Source organism: Lethenteron reissneri, chromosome 43 (genome assembly GCF_015708825.2).
Source record: "Lethenteron reissneri isolate LAM-NWPU_2019-01 chromosome 43, ASM1570882v1, whole genome shotgun sequence".
Taxonomy (NCBI): Eukaryota; Metazoa; Chordata; class Hyperoartia; order Petromyzontiformes; family Petromyzontidae; genus Lethenteron; species Lethenteron reissneri.
The window spans coordinates 7860929-7881744 of NC_083821.1; the positions used below are offsets into that span (position 1 = coordinate 7860929).

At 42.2% G+C, this 20816-nt stretch overlaps 2 protein-coding genes across 10 annotated transcripts in view; one reads left to right on the plus strand and one right to left on the minus strand.

Annotated features, from left to right (window-relative positions):
• The window catches only part of LOC133353248 (plectin-like), a 229135-nt gene extending 213369 nt beyond the window's left edge, over positions 1–15766 (plus strand). For all 5 annotated transcript variants that reach the window (XM_061569339.1, XM_061569337.1, XM_061569338.1 and 2 more), the window contains one exon: positions 52–15766. In XM_061569339.1, coding sequence (XP_061425323.1) covers positions 52–14559 — 14508 coding nt within the window. In that variant the 3' untranslated portion in view covers positions 14560–15766. The remainder of the gene's footprint in view (positions 1–51) is intronic.
• A 1835-nt stretch (positions 15767–17601) lies between these two features.
• Positions 17602–20816, minus strand: part of LOC133353208 (hydroxymethylglutaryl-CoA lyase, mitochondrial-like) — a 29083-nt gene continuing 25868 nt past the window's right edge. For all 5 annotated transcript variants that reach the window (XM_061569272.1, XM_061569274.1, XM_061569276.1 and 2 more), the window contains one exon: positions 17602–20164. In XM_061569272.1, coding sequence (XP_061425256.1) covers positions 20063–20164 — 102 coding nt within the window. In that variant the 3' untranslated portion in view covers positions 17602–20062. The remainder of the gene's footprint in view (positions 20165–20816) is intronic.

The following is a 20816-nucleotide window of genomic DNA, read 5'->3' on the forward strand; positions in this document are numbered from 1 at the left end:
TGCCAGTGTGATACAAATAAACAAAAAAAAAAATTTGGTTTTGCTTTTCAGGCTACAGCACAGCTGAACAGTCAGAGTCAAGAGGAGAAACTTGAAGAGACATTGAAAAATGCAAAAGTTCCACAGACTTTCAAAGGCCGCCACTGGACCATATGGGAACTCCTACACTCAAATTACTTCACCGATGAAGAGAAGAAAATGTTCCTGGTTGACTTCCAGTCTGGGAAAAGAACAATGGATGAGTATTACATCTACATCCTTCAGTTCCTGCAACAAAAGGAGAAGCAGCGTAAGAAAAAAGAGATTACATTCAGTGGCCTTCGCCAGGAAGTTACACTTGAAGAGCTCGTAGAATCTGAAATCATCGACGAAAACACAGCCGGGCAGCTCATAGAAGGGACAAAGTCAGTGACTGATGTTTCACCGTCCATTGAAAGATATCTAGGGGGTGGAAGAAGCATCGCAGGACTCTATGTCGAAGCCACAAAAGAAAAAATGCCAATAGATGCGGCAATAAAGAAGAACCTGCTCACTTTGGGGACAGGAATGGTATTGCTGGAGGCTCAAGCAGCGACGGGTTCTATGATTGATCCACTCAACAATACGAAGCTGTCTGTAGATGAAGCTGTCCAGAAGGGTCTTGTGAGTCCAGAATATCAAGAGAAACTAAAGTTGGCAGAGCGCGCAGTCACAGGTTACACGGACCCGATCACGAAAAAAACCATCTCGTTATTTGAAGCGATGGAGAAGGAAATTATCTTGAAGCAACATGGAATCCGTATTCTTGAAGCTCAAATTGCCACGGGAGGAATAATTGATCCCCAGAACAGCCACAGACTTCCTATTGAGGTCGCCTACAAAAGGGGCCTCTTTGATAAAAAATTGCACGCCACTTTATTGGATCCGAGTGATGACACGAAGGGATTCTTTGATCCAAACACGAGCAAAAATCTTACGTACTTGCAGCTCATGAAAACTTGCATAACAGATCCAGACACAGGCCTATGTCTGCTTCCACTCAAAGTCCATAAAGTCAAAGATGTTGGAGACAAGGCCACCCTCGAAGCAGTTGTACAGGGGACCCAGCAGCTCCAGACAGCCACACATGAAAACATTAAAGAAACACTAAAGACAACCAATGTGGATATAACAATAAAAGGCTCACCTGTAAAGAAAATGACTTTGGAAGAGATATTTGCAAGTGACCTGATCTCAGATGAAGACAAAGACAGATTAATGAAAGATTTCACATCGGGTAAGATCACGATTCAAGAGTGGATTCAGCTCATTATAATGTTCATTAAAAGACGAGAAGACCAGAAGGCTAGAGAAGAGGCAGTCAAGGAGAAAGTTGAAGATGCCGTTGCACCTGTTCCTGCTAAGAAATTAGAACATGCAGTTATATCGGAAAAGCAGCTTTCAGAAAACTTCCAGAAAGCAACAGTTGAACTTCCTTTCGGAGGACACGGTGACAAAAAGTTATCAGTTGCAGAAATCTTCCAAAGTGGTATGATTGATGAAGACAACAAGAAGAAATTGGTCGAGGACTATAAGTTAGGAAAGATTACATTCGAACAACTAATTATTTACATCATTGAGATAATACAATTCAAGAGAAAACCACAAAAATATGAATCGGCTCCAATTCCAGAGCCTGCAGAGCAACAGATAGCTGAGAGTCTTAAAACCACAATTGACATTCACTTCGGAAGATTTGCTGGGAAGAAGCCATCCATTGAAGACATATTCAAAAGTGGATTGGTCAATGAAGGACAGAAAAAGCAACTGTTAGAGGACTACAAGCTTGGCAATATCACCATGGAGCAATTAATAATGTACATTGTGCAAATAATTCAGCAAGCTGAGGCGAGTCAACGAAAGCCAGAAAAAGAAACGGACAAAACCATCCCACAAACTGAGCTGAGGCCAGATGTACCTACACCAGCGGTTGGGGTTCCGCAAAAGGAGGGTCCGCACATTTCCTCTGAAGAACTGGCCGTGGAAAATCTAAAAAAGACAACTTTGGACTTACCATTTGGAAGTTTAGCTGGCAAAAAGTACACATTGCAAGAGATATTTGACGGGGACCTCATTGATAAGCACAAGAAGGACCAGCTGATGAGAGACTACAAGTCTGGAAAAATTTCACTGGAGGAGCTAATGATATTTATCATTGAAATAATTCGTCTGAAAGAAAGGGAAAAGACAAAGAAGTCCATCACATTCCATGGTATTCGCACTGATGTGACAGTCGATGAGCTGGTCAGATCTGGTTTGCTGAAAGAAGACGTTGCCAATCAGCTTGCAGATGGTCTTATTACACAGGATGAAGTTCAAAAGCAAGTTGGAGGTTATCTCGGGGGTAGTAGTGCAATTGCAGGTCTGTATATTGAGGGAACAAAGGAAACCATTTCTTTGTATGATGGCTTCAAGAGAAATTTGATAAAAACTGGAACGGGGCTTGTATTGTTAGAAGCACAAGCAGCTAGTGGATTTATCATAGATCCAGTGAAGAATGAGAAATTGTCTGTTGAAGAAGCTGTTCAGAAAGGAGTCGTGGGTCCAGAATACAAAGACAAGCTTCTTTCTGCAGAGCGTGCAGTGACAGGATACAAGGATAAATTCTCTGGTGCAACATTTTCTGTGTTTCAGGCCATGCAAAATAAACAGATTTTAAAACAACATGGAATTCGACTCCTTGAAGCTCAGATTGCTACAGGAGGCATCATCGACCCCCAGGCCAGCCATAGACTTCCCGTGGAAGCGGCGTACAAGAGAGGACTCTTTGATGAGGAAATGAACCAGATATTATCTGACCCCAGCGATGACACCAAAGGCTTTTTTGATCCCAACACAGAAGAAAATCTGACGTACATGGAACAAATGCAGCGTTGCATCATCGACCCAGTCACCGGTCTCACTCTTCTTCCAATAAAAGAGAAAAAAGGAAAGAAAGCAGAGAAGAAGGTTCCCACCCAGAAAGAAGTTGCCAAGGCCACAGATGAAGCTAAAAAACTTGCGGCTGCACCAGTCCCCAAAGCTGAAAAACAAGAAGATGTGGAGGCCCTCAAGAAGACGACAGTTAACATCCAGCTCGGGAGATTTGCTGGAAAAAATCCATCACTAAATGAGCTCTTCCAAAGTGGCTTGATTGCAGAAGAAAAGCGAAACAAATTGTTGGAGGACTACAAGTCAGGCAGGATAAGCAAAGACCAACTCATTCTGTACCTAATTGAATTCATTACTGAAAGTGAACAGCAGAAATCAATTGATGAGCCAGTTCTAAAAGCAGCAGAAAAGGTGGAGAGTGATCTACCTGATAGCGAACCACTAAAGCCAACACAGGTCCCTGAAGGAGCTTTGTTATCAGATCAGCAAGCAGTTGAAACCTTGAGGAAAACAAACGTTGACTTGCCATTTGGGAAATTTGCTGGTAAAAAATATACATTGCAAGACATTTTTGACAGCGACCTCATAGACAAAAAGAACAAAGAATGGTTATTGATGGACTTCAAAGCCGGCAAAATACCCAAAGAACAACTGATTGTCTTGATTATTGATATAATTCAACAGAAAGAAAAGAAGAAGGATGTTGCCAAGGCCACAGATGAAGCCCAAAAACTTGCAGCTGCACCAGTCCCCAAAGCTGAAAAGCAAGAAAACGTGGAGGCCCTTAAAAAGACGACAGTTAGCATCCAGCTCGGGAGATTTGCTGGTAAAAACCCATCCCTCGATGAGCTCTTCCAAAGTGGCTTGATTGCAGAAGAAAAGAAAAACAAGTTGCTGGATGATTACAAATCGGGCAGGATAAGCAAAGACCAACTCATTTTGTACATAATTGAATTCATTACAACAGCTGAGAGTGAACAGCACAAAACGGAAGAGGCAAGTGAGGAGCCAGTCCTAAAAGCAGCTGAAACGGTACAGAGCGTTCTACCTGATGGTGTGCCTCTAAAGCCAACAAAAGTTCCGGCAGAAGAACTGCAGGCCATTGAACGGTTGAATAAAACAACTGTTGATTTGCCATTTGGAAAGTTTGCTGGAAAAAAATACACATTACAGGACATTTTTGACAGTGACCTTGTAGATGAAGACAAGAAAAAACAGTTGATGATAGACTATAAAACTGGAAAAATTACCCTTGAACAGCTGATGTTATTGATCATCGAAATAATTCGTCTAAACGAAAGAGAAAAGACAAAGAAGGCCATCACATTCCATGGTATTCGCACTGATGTGACAGTCGATAATCTGGTCAAATCAGGAGTGCTCAAGGAAGATGTTGCCAATCAGCTTGCAGATGGTCTCATTACAAAGGACGACGTTCAAAAGCAAGTCAGAAAGTATCTTGGTGGCAGTAATGCCATTGCGGGTTTATACATTGAGAAAACTAAAGAAAAGATGTCTCTGTACGATGGCTTAAAGAAAAAGTTGATCAAACTTGGAACGGGGCTTGTATTGTTAGAAGCACAAGCAGCTAGTGGCTTCATCATAGATCCGGTGAAAGATCAGAAATTGTCCGTTGAAGAAGCTGTTCAGAAAGGAGTTGTGGGTAAAGAGTACCAAGATAAACTTCTATCTGCAGAGCGCGCAGTGACAGGATACAAGGATCCCTTTTCCAAAGAGACATTGTCCTTGTTTCAGGCAATGAAAAAAGAATTAATATTAAAAGCCCACGGAATTCGACTCCTTGAAGCCCAGATTGCCACAGGAGGCATCATTGACCCCCAGGCCAGCCATAGACTTCCCGTGGAAGCGGCGTACAAGAGAGGACTCTTTGATGAGGAAATGAACCAGATATTATCTGACCCCAGCGATGACACCAAAGGCTTTTTTGATCCCAACACAGAAGAAAATCTGACGTACATGGAACAAATGCAGCGTTGCATCATCGACCCAGACACCGGTCTCACTCTTCTTCCAATAAAAGAGAAAAAAGGAAAGAAAGCAGAGAAGAAGGTTCCCACCCAGAAAGAAGTTGCCAAGGCCACAGATGAAGCTCAAAAACTTGCGGCTGCACCAGTCCCCAAAGCTGAAAAACAAGAAGATGTGGAGGCCCTCAAGAAGACGACAGTTAACATCCAGCTCGGGAAATTTGCTGGAAAAAATCCATCACTAAATGAGCTCTTCCAAAGCGGCTTGATTGCAGAAGAAAAGCGAAACAAATTGTTGGAGGACTACAAGTCAGGCAGGATAAGCAAAGACCAACTCATTTTGTACATAATTGAATTCATTACAACCGCTGAGAGTGAACAGCACAAAACGGAAGAGGCAAGTGAGGAGCCAGTCCTAAAAGCAGCTGAAACGGTACAGAGCGTTCTACCTGATGGTGTGCCTCTAAAGCCAACAAAAGTTCCGGCAGAAGAACTGCAGGCCATTGAACGGTTGAAGAAAACAACTGTTGATTTGCCATTTGGAAAGTTTGCTGGAAAAAAATACACATTACAGGACATTTTTGACAGTGACCTTGTAGATGAAGACAAGAAAAAACAGTTAATGATAGACTATAAAACTGGAAAAATTACCCTTGAACAGCTGATGTTATTGATCATCGAAATAATTCGTCTAAACGAAAGAGAAAAGACAAAGAAGGCCATCACATTCCATGGTATTCGCACTGATGTGACAGTCGATAATCTGGTCAAATCAGGAGTGCTCAAGGAAGATGTTGCCAATCAGCTTGCAGATGGTCTCATTACAAAGGACGACGTTCAAAAGCAAGTCAGAAAGTATCTTGGTGGCAGTAATGCCATTGCGGGTTTATACATTGAGAAAACTAAAGAAAAGATGTCTCTGTACGATGGCATGAAGAAAAAGTTAATCAAACTTGGAACGGGGCTTGTATTGTTAGAAGCACAAGCAGCCAGTGGCTTCATCATAGATCCGGTGAAAGATCAGAAATTGTCCGTTGAAGAAGCTGTTCAGAAAGCAGTCGTGGGTAAAGAGTACCAAGATAAACTTCTATCTGCAGAGCGCGCAGTGACAGGATACAAGGATCCCTTTTCCAAAGAGACATTGTCCTTGTTTCAGGCGATGAAAAAAGAATTAATATTAAAAGCCCACGGAATTCGACTCCTTGAAGCCCAGATTGCCACAGGAGGCATCATCGACCCCCAGGCCAGCCATAGACTTCCCGTGGAAGCGGCGTACAAGAGAGGACTCTTTGATGAGGAAATGAACCAGATATTATCTGACCCCAGCGATGACACCAAAGGCTTTTTTGATCCCAACACAGAAGAAAATCTGACGTACATGGAACAAATGCAGCGTTGCATCATCGACCCAGACACCGGTCTCACTCTTCTTCCAATAAAAGAGAAAAAAGGAAAGAAAGCAGAGAAGAAGGTTCCCACCCAGAAAGAAGTTGCCAAGGCCACAGATGAAGCTCAAAAACTTGCGACTGCACCAGTCCCCAAAGCTGAAAAGCATGAAGACGTGGAGGCCCTTAAAAAGACGACAGTTAGCATCCAGCTCGGGAGATTTGCTGGTAAAAACCCATCCCTCGATGAGCTCTTCCAAAGTGGCTTGATTGCAGAAGAAAAGAAAAACAAGTTGCTGGAAGATTACAAGTCGGGAAAGATTAGCAAAGATCAACTAATTTTGTACATAATTGAATTCATTACAACAGCTGAAAGTGAACAGCAGAAGCCAAAACACAAACGTCCTGCTCGGAATGAAGCTGTTACCGTCGCGGCTCAAGAAAAACATCCCACAGAATCCCTGTTGCCAAATGTCGAAAATCCAGCGAAACTTGTAAAGACAACAGTTAATATTAATTTTGGAAGGTTTGCTGGCAAAAATCCTTCACTTGATGATATTTTCCTAAGTGGCTTGATTGCAGATGAAAAGAAACATAAACTTTTGGAGGACTACAAATTGGGTAAAATAAGTAAGGAACAACTGATACTGTATATCATTGAAATAATTCAGAATGCTGAAGATGTACAAGACAAAGCACTGAAGGCTTCCCAGCAGCCAGTTCTACAGCAAAAAACGACTCCACAAAAAGTGGAGCATGAAAAACCTGTAACTATAATTGCAGATCAAAGGGTATTAGAAGACTTAAAAAGCATGGCTGTTGAACTTCCGTTTGAACAATTTGCTGGTAAGAATGCCTCCCTGTTGGACGTGCTAGATAGTGATTTGGTAGAGAGTGACAAAAAGCAGCAATTGATAGAGGATTACAAATTGGGCAAAATTACCCTGCAAGAGCTTTATATTTTAATCATAGAAATTGTGCAGAGGAAGTCAACGCCAGGAAAGATTAAGGCCAAGACCACTGAGCCTGCCTCTCGACTGAAATCCCCAAAGCAAGATCTATCAATGAGCTTTGAGAAGACAACAGTTGAACTACCATTTGGAATGTTCGCTGGAAAAAAAGCATCACTCAAAGACATTTTTGAAAGTGACTTGATTGATGCCGACAAGAAAAATGCATTGACTGAAGATTATAGCTCTGGGAAAATAACCCTAGAACAGTTGCTGTTCTTTGTGATTGAGTATGTGCAAGCTAAAGAGGTAGGCACACAGGAGATGAAGAAAAAAGGCCTTGATGTAACCGAAATTGATACACCTGTGCAAAAACACACTCCACTTGTCACTAAGACAGTTGTAACATCCACAAGAAAGGAGGGTGCATCAGCAGAAACAACGGAACCCTTGAGGCAGACAACAATCGATTTGCCTTTTGGAAAATTTGCTGGGAAAAATCCCTCACTCCAGGAGATTTTGGAGAGTGACGTAATTGAAGATGACAAGAAGAAACAACTCATGAATGACTACACATCTGGAAAAATAACCCTTGAACAGCTTCTCTTTTTTATCATTGAGATCATCCAAGCCAAGGAAGGTGGTAAAGCAGGAGAAAAAGTTTTACTAAAACGTTTGCCTGAGGAAGCGGGCAAACCAGCATCTTCATCCGTGACATCATTAGTTACCAAAACAGTTGTGACAACAACTAGAAGACAGGAAGGACTATCTCCAGAACAAGAAGCTTTGGAGAGCCTGGCGAGAACAACAGTGAAATTGCCAATTGGGAAGTATTCTGATAAAAGTATGTCACTCCAGGAGATTTTGGATGGTGGTGAAATTGAGGATGCAAAGAAGAAGGAACTCATAGACGATTACAAGATTGGGAAGATCACACTGGAGCAGCTGTTGGTCTTAATCATTGAAATTATCCAGGAAAAAGAACTTGGAGGGACTGGGCACAAAGTGGTTGTGAAGAAAGTCACTGCGGAAAAGCAAACTCCAGAAGATAATGGTGAATCCAGTTCAAGTGCAACTCAAACTGTCATGAAGAAGATGGTGGTGACGACAACCAGTAAGGCTGGTTCATCTCCGGAAGAAGCACTGGAGACCCTTAAGAGAACAACCATAGATTTGCCAATCGGAAAGTTTGCTGGGAAAAAGATGTCACTTCAGGAGATCTTAGATGGTGGAGAGATTGATGAGGACAAGAGGAAGGAGCTCATGGAAGATTACAAAAAAGGGAAGATAAATCTGGAACAGCTGCTTGTTTTCATCATTGAGATTATTCAGGCCAAAGAAAGTGGCACAGCACAGCCTAAAATCGTGGTAAAAAAGGTGACATCAGAACTGTCTGATTCAGCAGATGTGGATGAGCCTACCTCTACATCAAGATCAGTGGTCACCAAAACAGTTGTGACAACTAGAAGACAGGAAGGACTATCTCCAGAACAAGAAGCATTGGAGAGCCTATCTAGAACAACGGTGAAATTGCCAATTGGGAAGTATTCTGATAAAAGTATGTCACTCCAGGAGATTTTGGATGGTGGTGAAATTGAGGATGCAAAGAAGAAGGAACTCATAGACGATTACAAGATTGGGAAGATCACACTGGAGCAGCTGTTGGTCTTAATTATTGAAATTATCCAGGCAAAAGAACTTGGAGGGACTGGGCACAAAGTGGTTGTGAAGAAAGTCACTGCGGAAAAGCATTCTCCAGAAGATAATGGTGAATCCAGTTCAAGTGCAACTCAAACTGTCATGAAGAAGATGGTGGTGACGACGACCAGTAAGGCTGGTTCATCTCCGGAAGAAGCACTGGAGACCCTTAAGAGAACAACCATAGATTTGCCAATCGGAAAGTTTGCTGGGAAAAAGATGTCACTTCAGGAGATCTTAGATGGTGGAGAGATTGATGAGGACAAGAGGAAGGAGCTCATGGAAGATTACAAAAAAGGGAAGATAAATCTGGAACAGCTGCTTGTTTTTATCATTGAGATTATTCAGGCCAAAGAGAGCGGCACAGCACAGCCTAAAATTGTGGTAAAAAAGGTGACATCAGAACTGTCTGATTCAGCAGATGTGGATGAGCCTACCTCTACATCAAGATCAGTGGTCACCAAAACAGTTGTGACAACTAGAAGACATGAAGGATTATCTCCAGAACAAGAAGCTTTGGAGAGCCTGGCTAGAACAACGGTGAAATTGCCAATTGGGAAGTATTCTGATAAAAGTATGTCACTCCAGGAGATTTTGGATGGTGGTGAAATTGAGGATGCAAAGAAGAAGGAACTCATAGACGATTACAAGATTGGGAAGATCACACTGGAGCAGCTGTTGGTCTTAATCATTGAAATTATCCAGGAGAAAGAACTTGGAGGGACTGGGCACAAAGTGGTTGTGAAGAAAGTCACTGCGGAAAAGCAAACTCCAGAAGATAATGGTGAATCCAGTTCGAGTGCCACTCAAACTGTCATCAAGAAGACGGTGGTGACGACGACCAGTAAGGCTGGTTCATCTCCTGAGGAAGATGCATTAGACACTTTGAAGAGAACAACCATTGATTTGCCAATCGGAAAGTTTGCTGGGAAAAAGATGTCACTTCAGGAGATCTTAGATGGTGGAGAGATTGATGAGGACAAGAGGAAGGAGCTCATGGAAGATTACAAAAAAGGGAAGATAAATCTTGAACAGCTGCTTGTTTTCATCATTGAGATTATTCAGGCCAAAGAAAGTGGTGCGGCTGGGCCTAAAGTGACAGTGAAGAAAGTAACTATGGGGTCAACAGGTTCAGCAGATGTGGATGAGCCTACCACTGCATCCAGGACATCGGTGGTCACCAAAACAGTTGTGACAACTAGAAGACAGGAAGGACTATCTCCAGAACAAGAAGCTTTGGAGAGCCTGTCTAGAACAACAGTGAAATTGCCAATTGGGAAGTATTCTGATAAAAGTATGTCACTCCAGGAGATTTTGGATGGTGGTGAAATTGAGGATGCAAAAAAGAAGGAACTCATAGACGATTACAAGATTGGGAAGATCACACTGGAGCAGCTGTTGGTCTTAATCATTGAAATTATCCAGGCAAAAGAACTTGGAGGGACTGGGCACAAAGTGGTTGTGAAGAAAGTCACTGCGGAAAAGCATTCTCCAGAAGATAATGGTGAATCCAGTTCAAGTGAGTCACAAACTGTCATCAAGAAGACGGTGGTGACGACAACCAGAGCAGATAGTTCATCCCCAGAAGATGCATTAGAGACACTGAAGAGAACAACCATTGATTTGCCAATTGGAAAGTTTGCTGGAAAAAAGATGTCACTTCAAGAGATATTAGATGGTGGAGAAATTGACGATATGAAAAGGAAGGAACTCATTGACAACTACAAATCTGGCAAAATTACCTTAGAACAGCTGCTTGTTTTGATGATTGAGTTTATTCAAGCTAAAGAAAGCGGCGTGTCTGGGCCTAAAGTAACAGTGAAAAAAGTCACAGCTGAAAAATCCAGTTCATCAGAAATAGTGGACCCTACCTCTCCATCTCGGGTGACAACAACAACAAGAAAAGAGGGTCTCTCTCCAGAACAAGACGTTTTGGAAAGTCTTTCCAGGACTACCGTTAAGTTACCAGTTGGACGGTTTTCCAATAAAAGTATGTCACTCCAGGATATTTTAGACAGTGGAGAGATCGATGATGTTAAAAGGCAAGAACTTATAGATAATTACAAAACTGGAAAAATTACTCTTCAGGAACTTCTGGTTTACATCATTGAGATAATTCAGGCTAAGGAACTGGGGGAGACTGGGCATAAAGTTGTGCTTAAGAAGGTAACTGCTGAAAAGTATACTCCCGAAGAGACTTCCGACCAAAGGTCAACACAAACTGTTGTTAGGAAGACAGTGGTGACAACAACCAGAAAAGATGATTCATCCACAGGGGAAGATGTTATGGAGATGCTGAAGAGAACTACAGTTGATTTACCTGTCGGAAGATTTGCTGGGAAAAAGATGACGATCATGGATATTTTGGAAAGTGGTTTATTGGAAACAGATGAAAAGCAGAAACTCTTGGATGACTATAAATCTGGAAAAATTGACATTCAAAACCTACTCATGGCCATCTTTGACATTGTGCAGAAGAAAGAACTGGGGCAAACCGGCCAAAAAATATCATTTAAAACAGTAACCGCTGAAAAACATGTTTCAGAAACAGCACAATATCCACATTCTGCCAGTGCAGAAGAAAATATTGTGCAGAGTCTTCAAAGGACAACAGTAACTTTACCCATTGGGAAGTTTTCTGGCCAAAAGATTTCCCTTCTTGAAGTTCTAGACAGTGGGGAAATTGACGAAGAGAAGAAAAACCAGCTGATTAACGATTACAAATCTGGAAAAATAAATCTTGAGCAGCTGTTGCTAATCATCATTGAAATTATTCAGACAAAAGAAAGTGAAGGTTCCAAACATAAGGTTATGATCAAGCAAATGACCCCAGAATCACTTGCAATGGGAGAGACAGAAAGTTCATTAGCTGTGTCAAAACAAACTGTTGTCACGTCAACAGTTGTGCAAACATCGAGTGTGCAGGGTGCGTCTCCACAGGAGATTTTTGAACATCTCAAGAAAACCTCAATCGATGTCTCTTTTGGAAGGTTTGCTGGCAAGAAGCCATCAGTTCAGGACGTTTTGGACAGTGGGTTGATAGATCCTGGCAAGAAGCAGCAGCTGATGAACGAGTTGAGGTCCGGAAAGATAACAATTGAGCAACTCCTGATAATAATCATTGAAATTATTCATAAGAAGGAAGGACAGCAGGTATCTCGTGAAGAGGTGGCGGTGACGAAAGTGCCAGCAGTTGTGGTCCAAGAAGCTAAGGAGGAGCCCAGTGATTCCAAGTCTGCCAGAAAAGTTTTAACAGTGGCACAAGTAGAAGCAGACTTAAAGTCAATTTCAATTGAGCTACCTTCAAAGACGTTTTCTAACAAAAAGGTAACTGTGCAGGAATTGTTTGCCAGTGATGCCATTGAAGAAAGCAAGAAAAAACAGCTCATGGAAGATTACAGATCAGGCAAAATCACGCAGCAGCAGCTCATTATTTTGATCATTGAAATCATTACAAGCACAGGAAAGGGAATTTCATCGAAGGAGAAGTACGTTTTTTCAGAGGAGCAGGCAACACAAAACTTCAGTAACACTACAGTGGACGTACCAGTGGGGAAGTTTTCTGGTAAAAAGGTTACAATTCAAGAACTCTTCCAGACCGATCTCATTGACAGCGAAAAGAAGAAGCAACTAATCCAAGATTACCGATCGGGCAAAATAACACTGCAAGTTCTCATAATCATAATTATTGAGATAATTGAGAGAAGAGAGAAGGAAATCAAAAAGTCACCAATCACGTTTAAAGGATTCAGGCGGCAAGTGACCATAAGCGAGTTGATGGACTCCGGACTAATAAACGAGACGACCGCGAGCAAACTCAACGATGGCTCTGTGAGCGTGAATGAAGTAAGTGAATCGCTTAAAGTGTTCCTGGAGGGCACAAGCAGCATCGCCGGCGTATTTGTGGACCGTACCAAGGAGATACTTTCCATATATGCGGCCATGAAACGAGGGCTTATCAGACCTGGCACTGCTTTTGAGCTGCTTGAGGCACAGGCAGCCACGGGATACATCATTGATCCAGTCAAAAAACAAAAACTACTGGTTGAGGAAGCTATCAAATTGGGAGTTGTTGGAGAAGAATTCAAGGACAAACTTCTCTCTGCCGAGCGTGCAGTCACGGGATACAAGGATCCATACACAGATCAGAAAATATCAATATTCCAAGCCATTAAAAAGCAGATGATTGTGAAAAATCATGGAATCCGCCTACTGGAAGCGCAGATTGCCACGGGAGGAATCATTGATCCGCATGCGAGTCACAGAATCCCTGTGGAGCTAGCGTACAAACGAGGCCTGTTCGATGAAGAAATGAATCAAATCTTGCTCGATCCAAGTGATGACACCAAGGGCTTCTTTGACCCCAACACTGAGGAGAATCTGACGTACATGGAACTTCTACAACGCTGCTCTAAAGATTCTTCTGGCCTCTATCTCCTGATGCTGAAAGACAAAAAGCCTGAACGCAAGATGTCGTCCAAGTCGTCCGTACGCAAACGGAAAATCATAGTTGTCGACCCAGACACCGGCAAGGAAATGACAGTGTACGAAGCCTACATGAAGGGTCTCATAGACCAGCCTACATACCTACAGCTATCGGCTCAAGAAAGCGAGTGGGAAGAGATCACCATCACATCTTCAGATGGCGTCACTACATCGCTTCTGGTGGACAGAAAGTCGGGAAGACAGTTCAGTATCGACGAGTCACTGGCTGAAGGTGTCATTAACGAACAGACTGTTCAGCTCTACAGATCAGGAAAAATGACAATATTTGAGCTCGGGGACCAGTTGTCCGGCACGTCAAGTGGCTCCCGTTCACGCTCCTCCTCCTTTGGAGCATCCTCGGTTCCTGCAAGCCCTCAGGCAGGCTCAAAAGCACCATCGGTTCCCTGGAGTGACCCCACAGAGGAGACGGTGCCAATTGGAGGCATTTTGGATCTTCAGAAGTTCGAGAAAATCTCCATCACTGAAGCCATTCGCCGCAACCTTGTAGACACCATCACGGGACAGAGGCTGTTAGAAGCCCAGGCTTGTACGGGTGGGATCATCAACCCAGCCACAGGAGGACGGTGCAGCATCCCGGAAGCTGTAACCCAGGGACTCTTAGATAAGTACATGGCTGATAAGCTGAATCAAGCCAACAAAGCCTATAATGGATTTGAAGACCTGAGGACCAAGACTATATTCCACACCGGCCAAGCCATGAAGAAAGGCCTCCTGTTCCAGGAAGCAGGAACGCGCATCTTTGAAGTGCAATACCTCACCGGCGGCATCATCGATTCGGGGAAACCCGAGCGGATTCAGCTCGACGAAGCGGTCGAGAAGGGCATCGTGGACAACTACACCGCCAAGAAGATCCGCGACGTCAATTCACACCTCAAATACCTGGTGTGCCCCAAGACCAAGGCGCGGATCACGTTCAAAGATGCCCTGGACCGCTCCATGACAGACGAGGAGACGGGCGTACGATTGCTGGAGGCGTCGGGGCTGACGAGCCGTTACAGCGCCAGCACGCCGAGCTCCGGCTTCGGGTCGCGCTCGGGGTCGCGTCCGGGGTCGCGCCGGGGAAGCTTTGACGCCACGGGGACCGGGACGTCGTCCACCTTCCTCTCGCCGTCTTCGTACACCTCCACGAGCTTTAGCCGCCGCTAAGGCCTGACGTCGTCCCGTTTTCGATTAGTTTTTTCTTTTTTTAAAGGTCCAAGATGGGGAGTTTATTCGAGAAAATGTGGTTAAAGTGGTCATGGGAGATGCGATATAACTAATGTGGCTTGTTGTTTTACGCTTACATTAGCACTGAATGTCCACGGGTTTGAAACTCTGCTTTGTTAGCTTGCACACCAAATCGTGTACTTTCGAGTACGGTTGGCCTTTTAATTTTTTTAAATTTAAATTTCATTTTTAACAAGGTTGAAATTTTACTCCATAGAGTAATCCAAATATCAATGTTGTGGGCAATTTTTTGAGCATGTTGCTTCCAGTTATTTTTTGGATTACCCTGTTAACTATTTTCTCTGTTCCAACTTTGTTGTTATCCAGGCCAGACTACAAATTTATAAGTGCTCACACTTTTTTTGGTTTGTTACGTAAGCAAATATCACCACTACAAACAGCTGCTTAGGCGAAATGAGATTGTAGGTTATCATTTTTATGACTCTATATTTACAGAAATGTGTTGTTGCTTTAGGAGTTGCATGCTTTTCAGAACCACGAATAAATGGTCACTTTCAATTTAAACGCGAAATACGGAAACCTTGCGCGATTTAAATAACATCACCTGTGGGCCATATGCATGTATCCTGGATTATGTTTTCTTTCACAAAGTTGGGGGTTTTGTTTTGTAAGTTTTCTTATGCATGTTAGATTAAACGATGGCAGTCTTTTGAGTATTTCTGCACAGTGGAATAGTTATAGTATTACAGCATTGCACACAAAATTGCTTTTGTAAACTTCCGTGCCTGCATCTCCTTAACACGTTTAATTTTGGCTCCTTGGCTAACTTAGTAGTCATTCGCCATTAGAATGTATTTTTAACAAACTATATATACACTTCAACAGTTACCAAGGCTTGTTGCTGCATGCATTACGAAGGCTTGGGCAGTTGTGTTGTTGCTGTATTTAAACAAATTAGCCTTGAAGATCTGACACTGAATTGTTTAAAACAAATAGCTGCTGAAATGTATTAGATGTAACAAAAACGGTTTAAAACAGTTGAGAGATTAGTGGACTAAACCAAAGAAGAGAGTGTTTAGATTTGTGAGCATCGGTACATTGCAAAAGTGCTGTTATAAGTTTATAGCGATTTTAACCTGAAAATGCTCATGCTATGTAGTGTTAATAAAATGGAAAGGGTTGTAAACATGTTTATCGTGTATTTATGAGAGACGAAAAGAATGATTGACTCCGAATCGAGTTGCATAACAATTGGACCTATCATAACGCCAGATTAACCAGAATTCTGCATCACACTCGTTACAATGATAATCTCAACTTGTAATGCACCGCAGAGAGAATGACCGAGGCGCGGGGGGGAAACCAGGCAAGCGGGAAGTCAAATGGGTGAATTGCCCAAGCTTTGCTGTCCTCTATATATGAAGGTGTTATCGGCCAATTGACGAGTTTATACGCGTGGGAGGAATCACGTGTGCAAAGGGGGAAACGCTCAATCCCATACAGACGGAAAAGGTGGAGTCCACAATTTTTTTCTGTACCTGCACTCGTGGTTGGCTACGTCCAGTGCAAGAGAATTTCAACATACAGACGTACTGCATTCTCCAGGCGAGCCACGGGGAGTTTAACATTTTATAAAATCCACCCTTCCAGTGCTGGATCACAGGCCACGTGCACCACCACCGCCTTGCTAATGACAAAATAGTAACAAGTATCAAAGCCCGCCCGGCCAAGCAACGCATACATAAGCGAGGCTCAAAGTAGTGTTCACTTATAAGTGATCCAGTGTAGCTGAAGACCATCTTTCAGAATTAGTTGTTGCTTGTTAAAAAGATACGCTTCAAAGCTGCCAATGTAGAAACAGGACCTGTGCACAACTCTCTCACACCCATGAAACAGACCGCGGCCACCCGAGATTGAAGAGACGGTGATCTCTCTCTGGAGCGCTTGCTCGTCACCATTTCGGCACGAGGAATGGTGCGGGACACAGCTGTGCTGGCGGAGGAGCCACGGCCACGTATCGTCTCCCGCTTGGCGCTGTGACTGTCGTGCATCACTCCGGCCAGCAGTCGCTCCCCCCCCCCCCCCCCGTGTTGCACCGAGTGCTCTCACACGAAAGCTAATTGGTTGCACTTGGGAGTCGTTTTCGAGGTCGCAAAAATTGCACGGAACCTTCACAGCAATGCACACGTGCCACCATAGCGGTAACTTATTGAAGCAAGTCGGACGCGAGTTTGCTCACAAGTCAACATCGGCGCGACACGTGTTTCTCTGGCGGGTAGAGATGGTGTCTTCTTTTAATGTCACTAAGGCCACATTTCCCAGAAGCAGAATATACTTTTATATTTTAATCTTGATTTGAAGCTTTCGTGACTGCAGCAATCCATACTCTTCGGTTCTTTCGGTGAAGTCATGTAGGTAGAAAAATAAAATGAAAAATAATATATCACGTTTCGACCGCAACACAAGCGGTCGTCCGCAGGCAGGAAAAAATAATCCAGCAGTGGAACTGCTGAACCAGTGTTCTTCCTGGTCACATTTCCCAAAAGCAGAATATACTTTTAATATTTTAGTGTAACTGCTGAACCAGTGTTCTTCCTGGTTCAGCAGTTCCATTGCTGGATTATTATTTTCCGCCTGAGGACGACCGCTTGTGTTGCGATCTAAACGTCGTGATTTTTTTTGGCAAGAAAATACACGAGTGCTTTCGCATTCGATGGTTGTGTATGAAAAATTAATAATTAATGCTTGATTGAATTGTTATTTCGAACATTTAAGGTATCATCTAACTGTACATGTGAACATTTTAAATCCATAAAAAAATGATATGCAAGATAAAATAGGGTAAACATTGTACCAATAAACATTACATTTTTTTTACAGATTTTAGAACATAAATATATTTTACTGGGGTCCCTCTGTTTAAGAAGTATATAAATGTTGCTCAAATATTACAAAATAATACCAATATTCCAGTCACTCAACATGCTCACATCCACAAAGAATCACAGCAACACATATGAATGCATTACATTGATTTTGATACTTTGGTATAATTTACACAGAAAATGTACACGTGGCACAATTAAACAGCAGACTTTGTAATACTGTTATCTTAAATAATTGGCATCTACTCAGATAAACAAGGTCAAACCACAAAGTCACAACACTGAACATCGCTTCAAAGACATGACCAGCATTCCATACAGCTGACAGGATATTAGCAAACTAATAATCTATTAATTAATGCACCACTTGCTGTAATTGTTTAATCATGTTATATGACAAATTAAAGAAAACATTCTTTCTGCTGTCCAGTGTTATATAATTGTAAGGCAATTAAACCAAACTTTAAAAAGTTATTTTGCACAAACACCAAAGGAATTTTATCACTTTTTACGGAGATAAAATACTTTCACTTTTAAAATATACTTTTGACAAAATAATAATGCAATGTTGGGGTATTTTGTATAAATGTTCATTAGACCACTGGCAATTTAAAACACAAATTAGAAGACACAAAAACTCAATGGCATTCTCACACACGTGTACATTGCATACCTGTCCAGTCATTATTTTATAGCATCTTGCACAGTGTACACTGCAACACAATTATCACTGGGAAATTATCGTTCAGGATTTTATTCAGAATTATGCCAAATCCACACTGAGCAATGATAACAATTGTTGTTGATCAGTAAAGTCCTCTGAAATTCAGACATCACATTCATAGTGATGTAAGTTTCATTGAGCCAATAATACAAACGAGCTTATCAATGTCTCAAGCCATGAATAAGATGCAATATTCCTTCCCACAAGGAAGAAGCAAGTAATGTGTACCATGTTCAGATATACATATTTACCTAAGCACAGTTTCAAATACTGCTTACCACACAAGGAGAGAGCTAGCTTGCATACAAATAAATGCTGGTCCAGTATTGAAGTGGGTAAGCTACGCCAGTATACTCCAGTTTGTGTTATCTGAAATAAAATAATCGCAAGCTGATAACCAAATTCAGAAACAAGATCATTCATCGCCTTAGGAAGGACTCTGTAAATGGATTTATTTTAGTTAGTGCAAGTGAACTTCATTTAATGCATACATACACAGTAGAAGACTGACAGAATTGACACCTTTACCTGATTCAATGTTAAAATGAATTCCCCTGATTGCAATGCTCTTGATCAAGAATGCATGCTGGCGACAAAGGGTTTTAATGAATGCAAGCCAGCGCGTGGTAGCATTGTTTGATCAGCTAAATCAGCTTTTGGGTTGGCTACATCATAAATGCACGGATTGCAATAAACTAATGTGGGCGGAAAATTATTACAAATACCAACCATCAATTCGGCCATGCTGACAGAACACAATCCAAGTCTAATATCCCTGCAGCATAAAATGAGAATGGATATTCTTTAAATATGGCTCCACAACTTAACAAGCAAAACTGAATCCCCAATGTTGGACTGTTATACTTGCCTGAAATAACAGGCCCTGCAATTGAGAGCACTTGGAGGTTAATGAAAATCACATCAGCAGATGCGCCCAAAATATGCATTTCTATGCAAACTGTTGCCTCCTGAGAACTTACACTTCAACAAAGCATCAATCCAACCACGTGTAAAACCCGTCAGCCAAGAGCACGGTCAACTAATTACTATACAAGTACTGAATGTTACTCCTTTTAAAAGAAGACGACCCAAAAAACACTGCTCTTATTTTAAGAATAATTTTAGATGAGGTTTTAAATTTATCTTGGCAAAACGCAGGTGCCCACCTCATACATTGATCTTGTTTTCCCCCATGTCTCGACTGCCAGTGAAATGTGGGGACAATTCTTTAGCCGTGTGCGTCAAGGCCCATTTGCACCAGCATGAGCAGACACACGCATGCATCATGCCCTCCAAAGGTGCTCAATCCTGTCAAGTTAGTCCGTAAGTGTTTAGTAAACTGTGCATCGGTCTAAACAAGTGGCATCGTACAAGCACAGTGCAGGTAATGTCAGGATTGATTAAAGCTCACCAATCATGGTTACAGTGGTTACCGGTAATTTATCACACACCCTATTCCCACTGCACAACAACACGTTTGTGTCATTTTGTAAATGGAGACTGAAAACATGACTATTAGGCTTAATATGCACCGTTGTCACCAATTTCAATACATCAGCACAAGGTAGGCGTACAGCAATTTAACATTGTAGACGCACAAGGCAAAAGCGTTACCTCAGATTAATTAACGTAGATGACCCACAAAAATGTTAATTACATAAAACACACATACAAGAAAATTGCACAGATTGAATATTGACCAAAGAATGGGAGCTCAAAGCAAAGTTGGTTTCTTCGCCTGGTAATGAAGCCAGCCACCTCAGATGATGATCCGCGATCCGTTAAACAGACGCAAAGCACCACTGGCTCTCTTGACCCAACATCAACACACCCACAAGTGACGGCATTTGTATAACGGGGGCAGATGTCAGCTTCACAGCTTAGAGGTAGCCTGGGACACTTTTGAGCCACTTCGTCTGTTCAGAGCCTTGCAGATGAAATCCCCTGCTTCAATCAGTTTCTGAAGGTCCACACCCTAGTAAGCAAATACACAAAGAGATAACATTTTACATTTTACACACCTGCACATTATGGGACCTCCTTTGCCAGTACCAAAATATGAGTAGGTTTTCTCCTTTTTCTGGCAACAAAACTTAAACCTTTTTACAAGGAATCATGTCTGAATTAACCACAATACTTGTGGTCAGAATGCAAACAACAAAACACACTCTGATCATATATGCATTATCCTTGGTGTGGACCAATAAGTTTCAAGGACAATGCATATATGATCAGAGTGTGTTTTTTTGTTTGTATTCTGACAACAAGTATTGTGGTTAATGCAGACATGATTCCTTGTAAAAAGGTTTAAGTTTTGTTGCCATAAAAAGGGGAAAGCCTACACCTTTACATGTTAATGTACATTTTTTATTGTCGCTCTATAACAGTGTTCTTCATTGCAAGGCCCGCAGGCCACTGGCAACCCCTGGTGGCCTTTAGTGCGTCTCCTGACGTGCAACCTTGACAATACACAAATGTGAAAATCCTCTTGCAGGCAGTGTGGCAGCCCTCACACTGAAGTCTTATTGGCGAAAGTAGCCCCCCGCTCTGAAAATTAGTGAAGAACACTGCTCTGTAACAACACCAGCCATACAAAGAAGACTGTGTTCTGCCCAAGCAGGTAATGG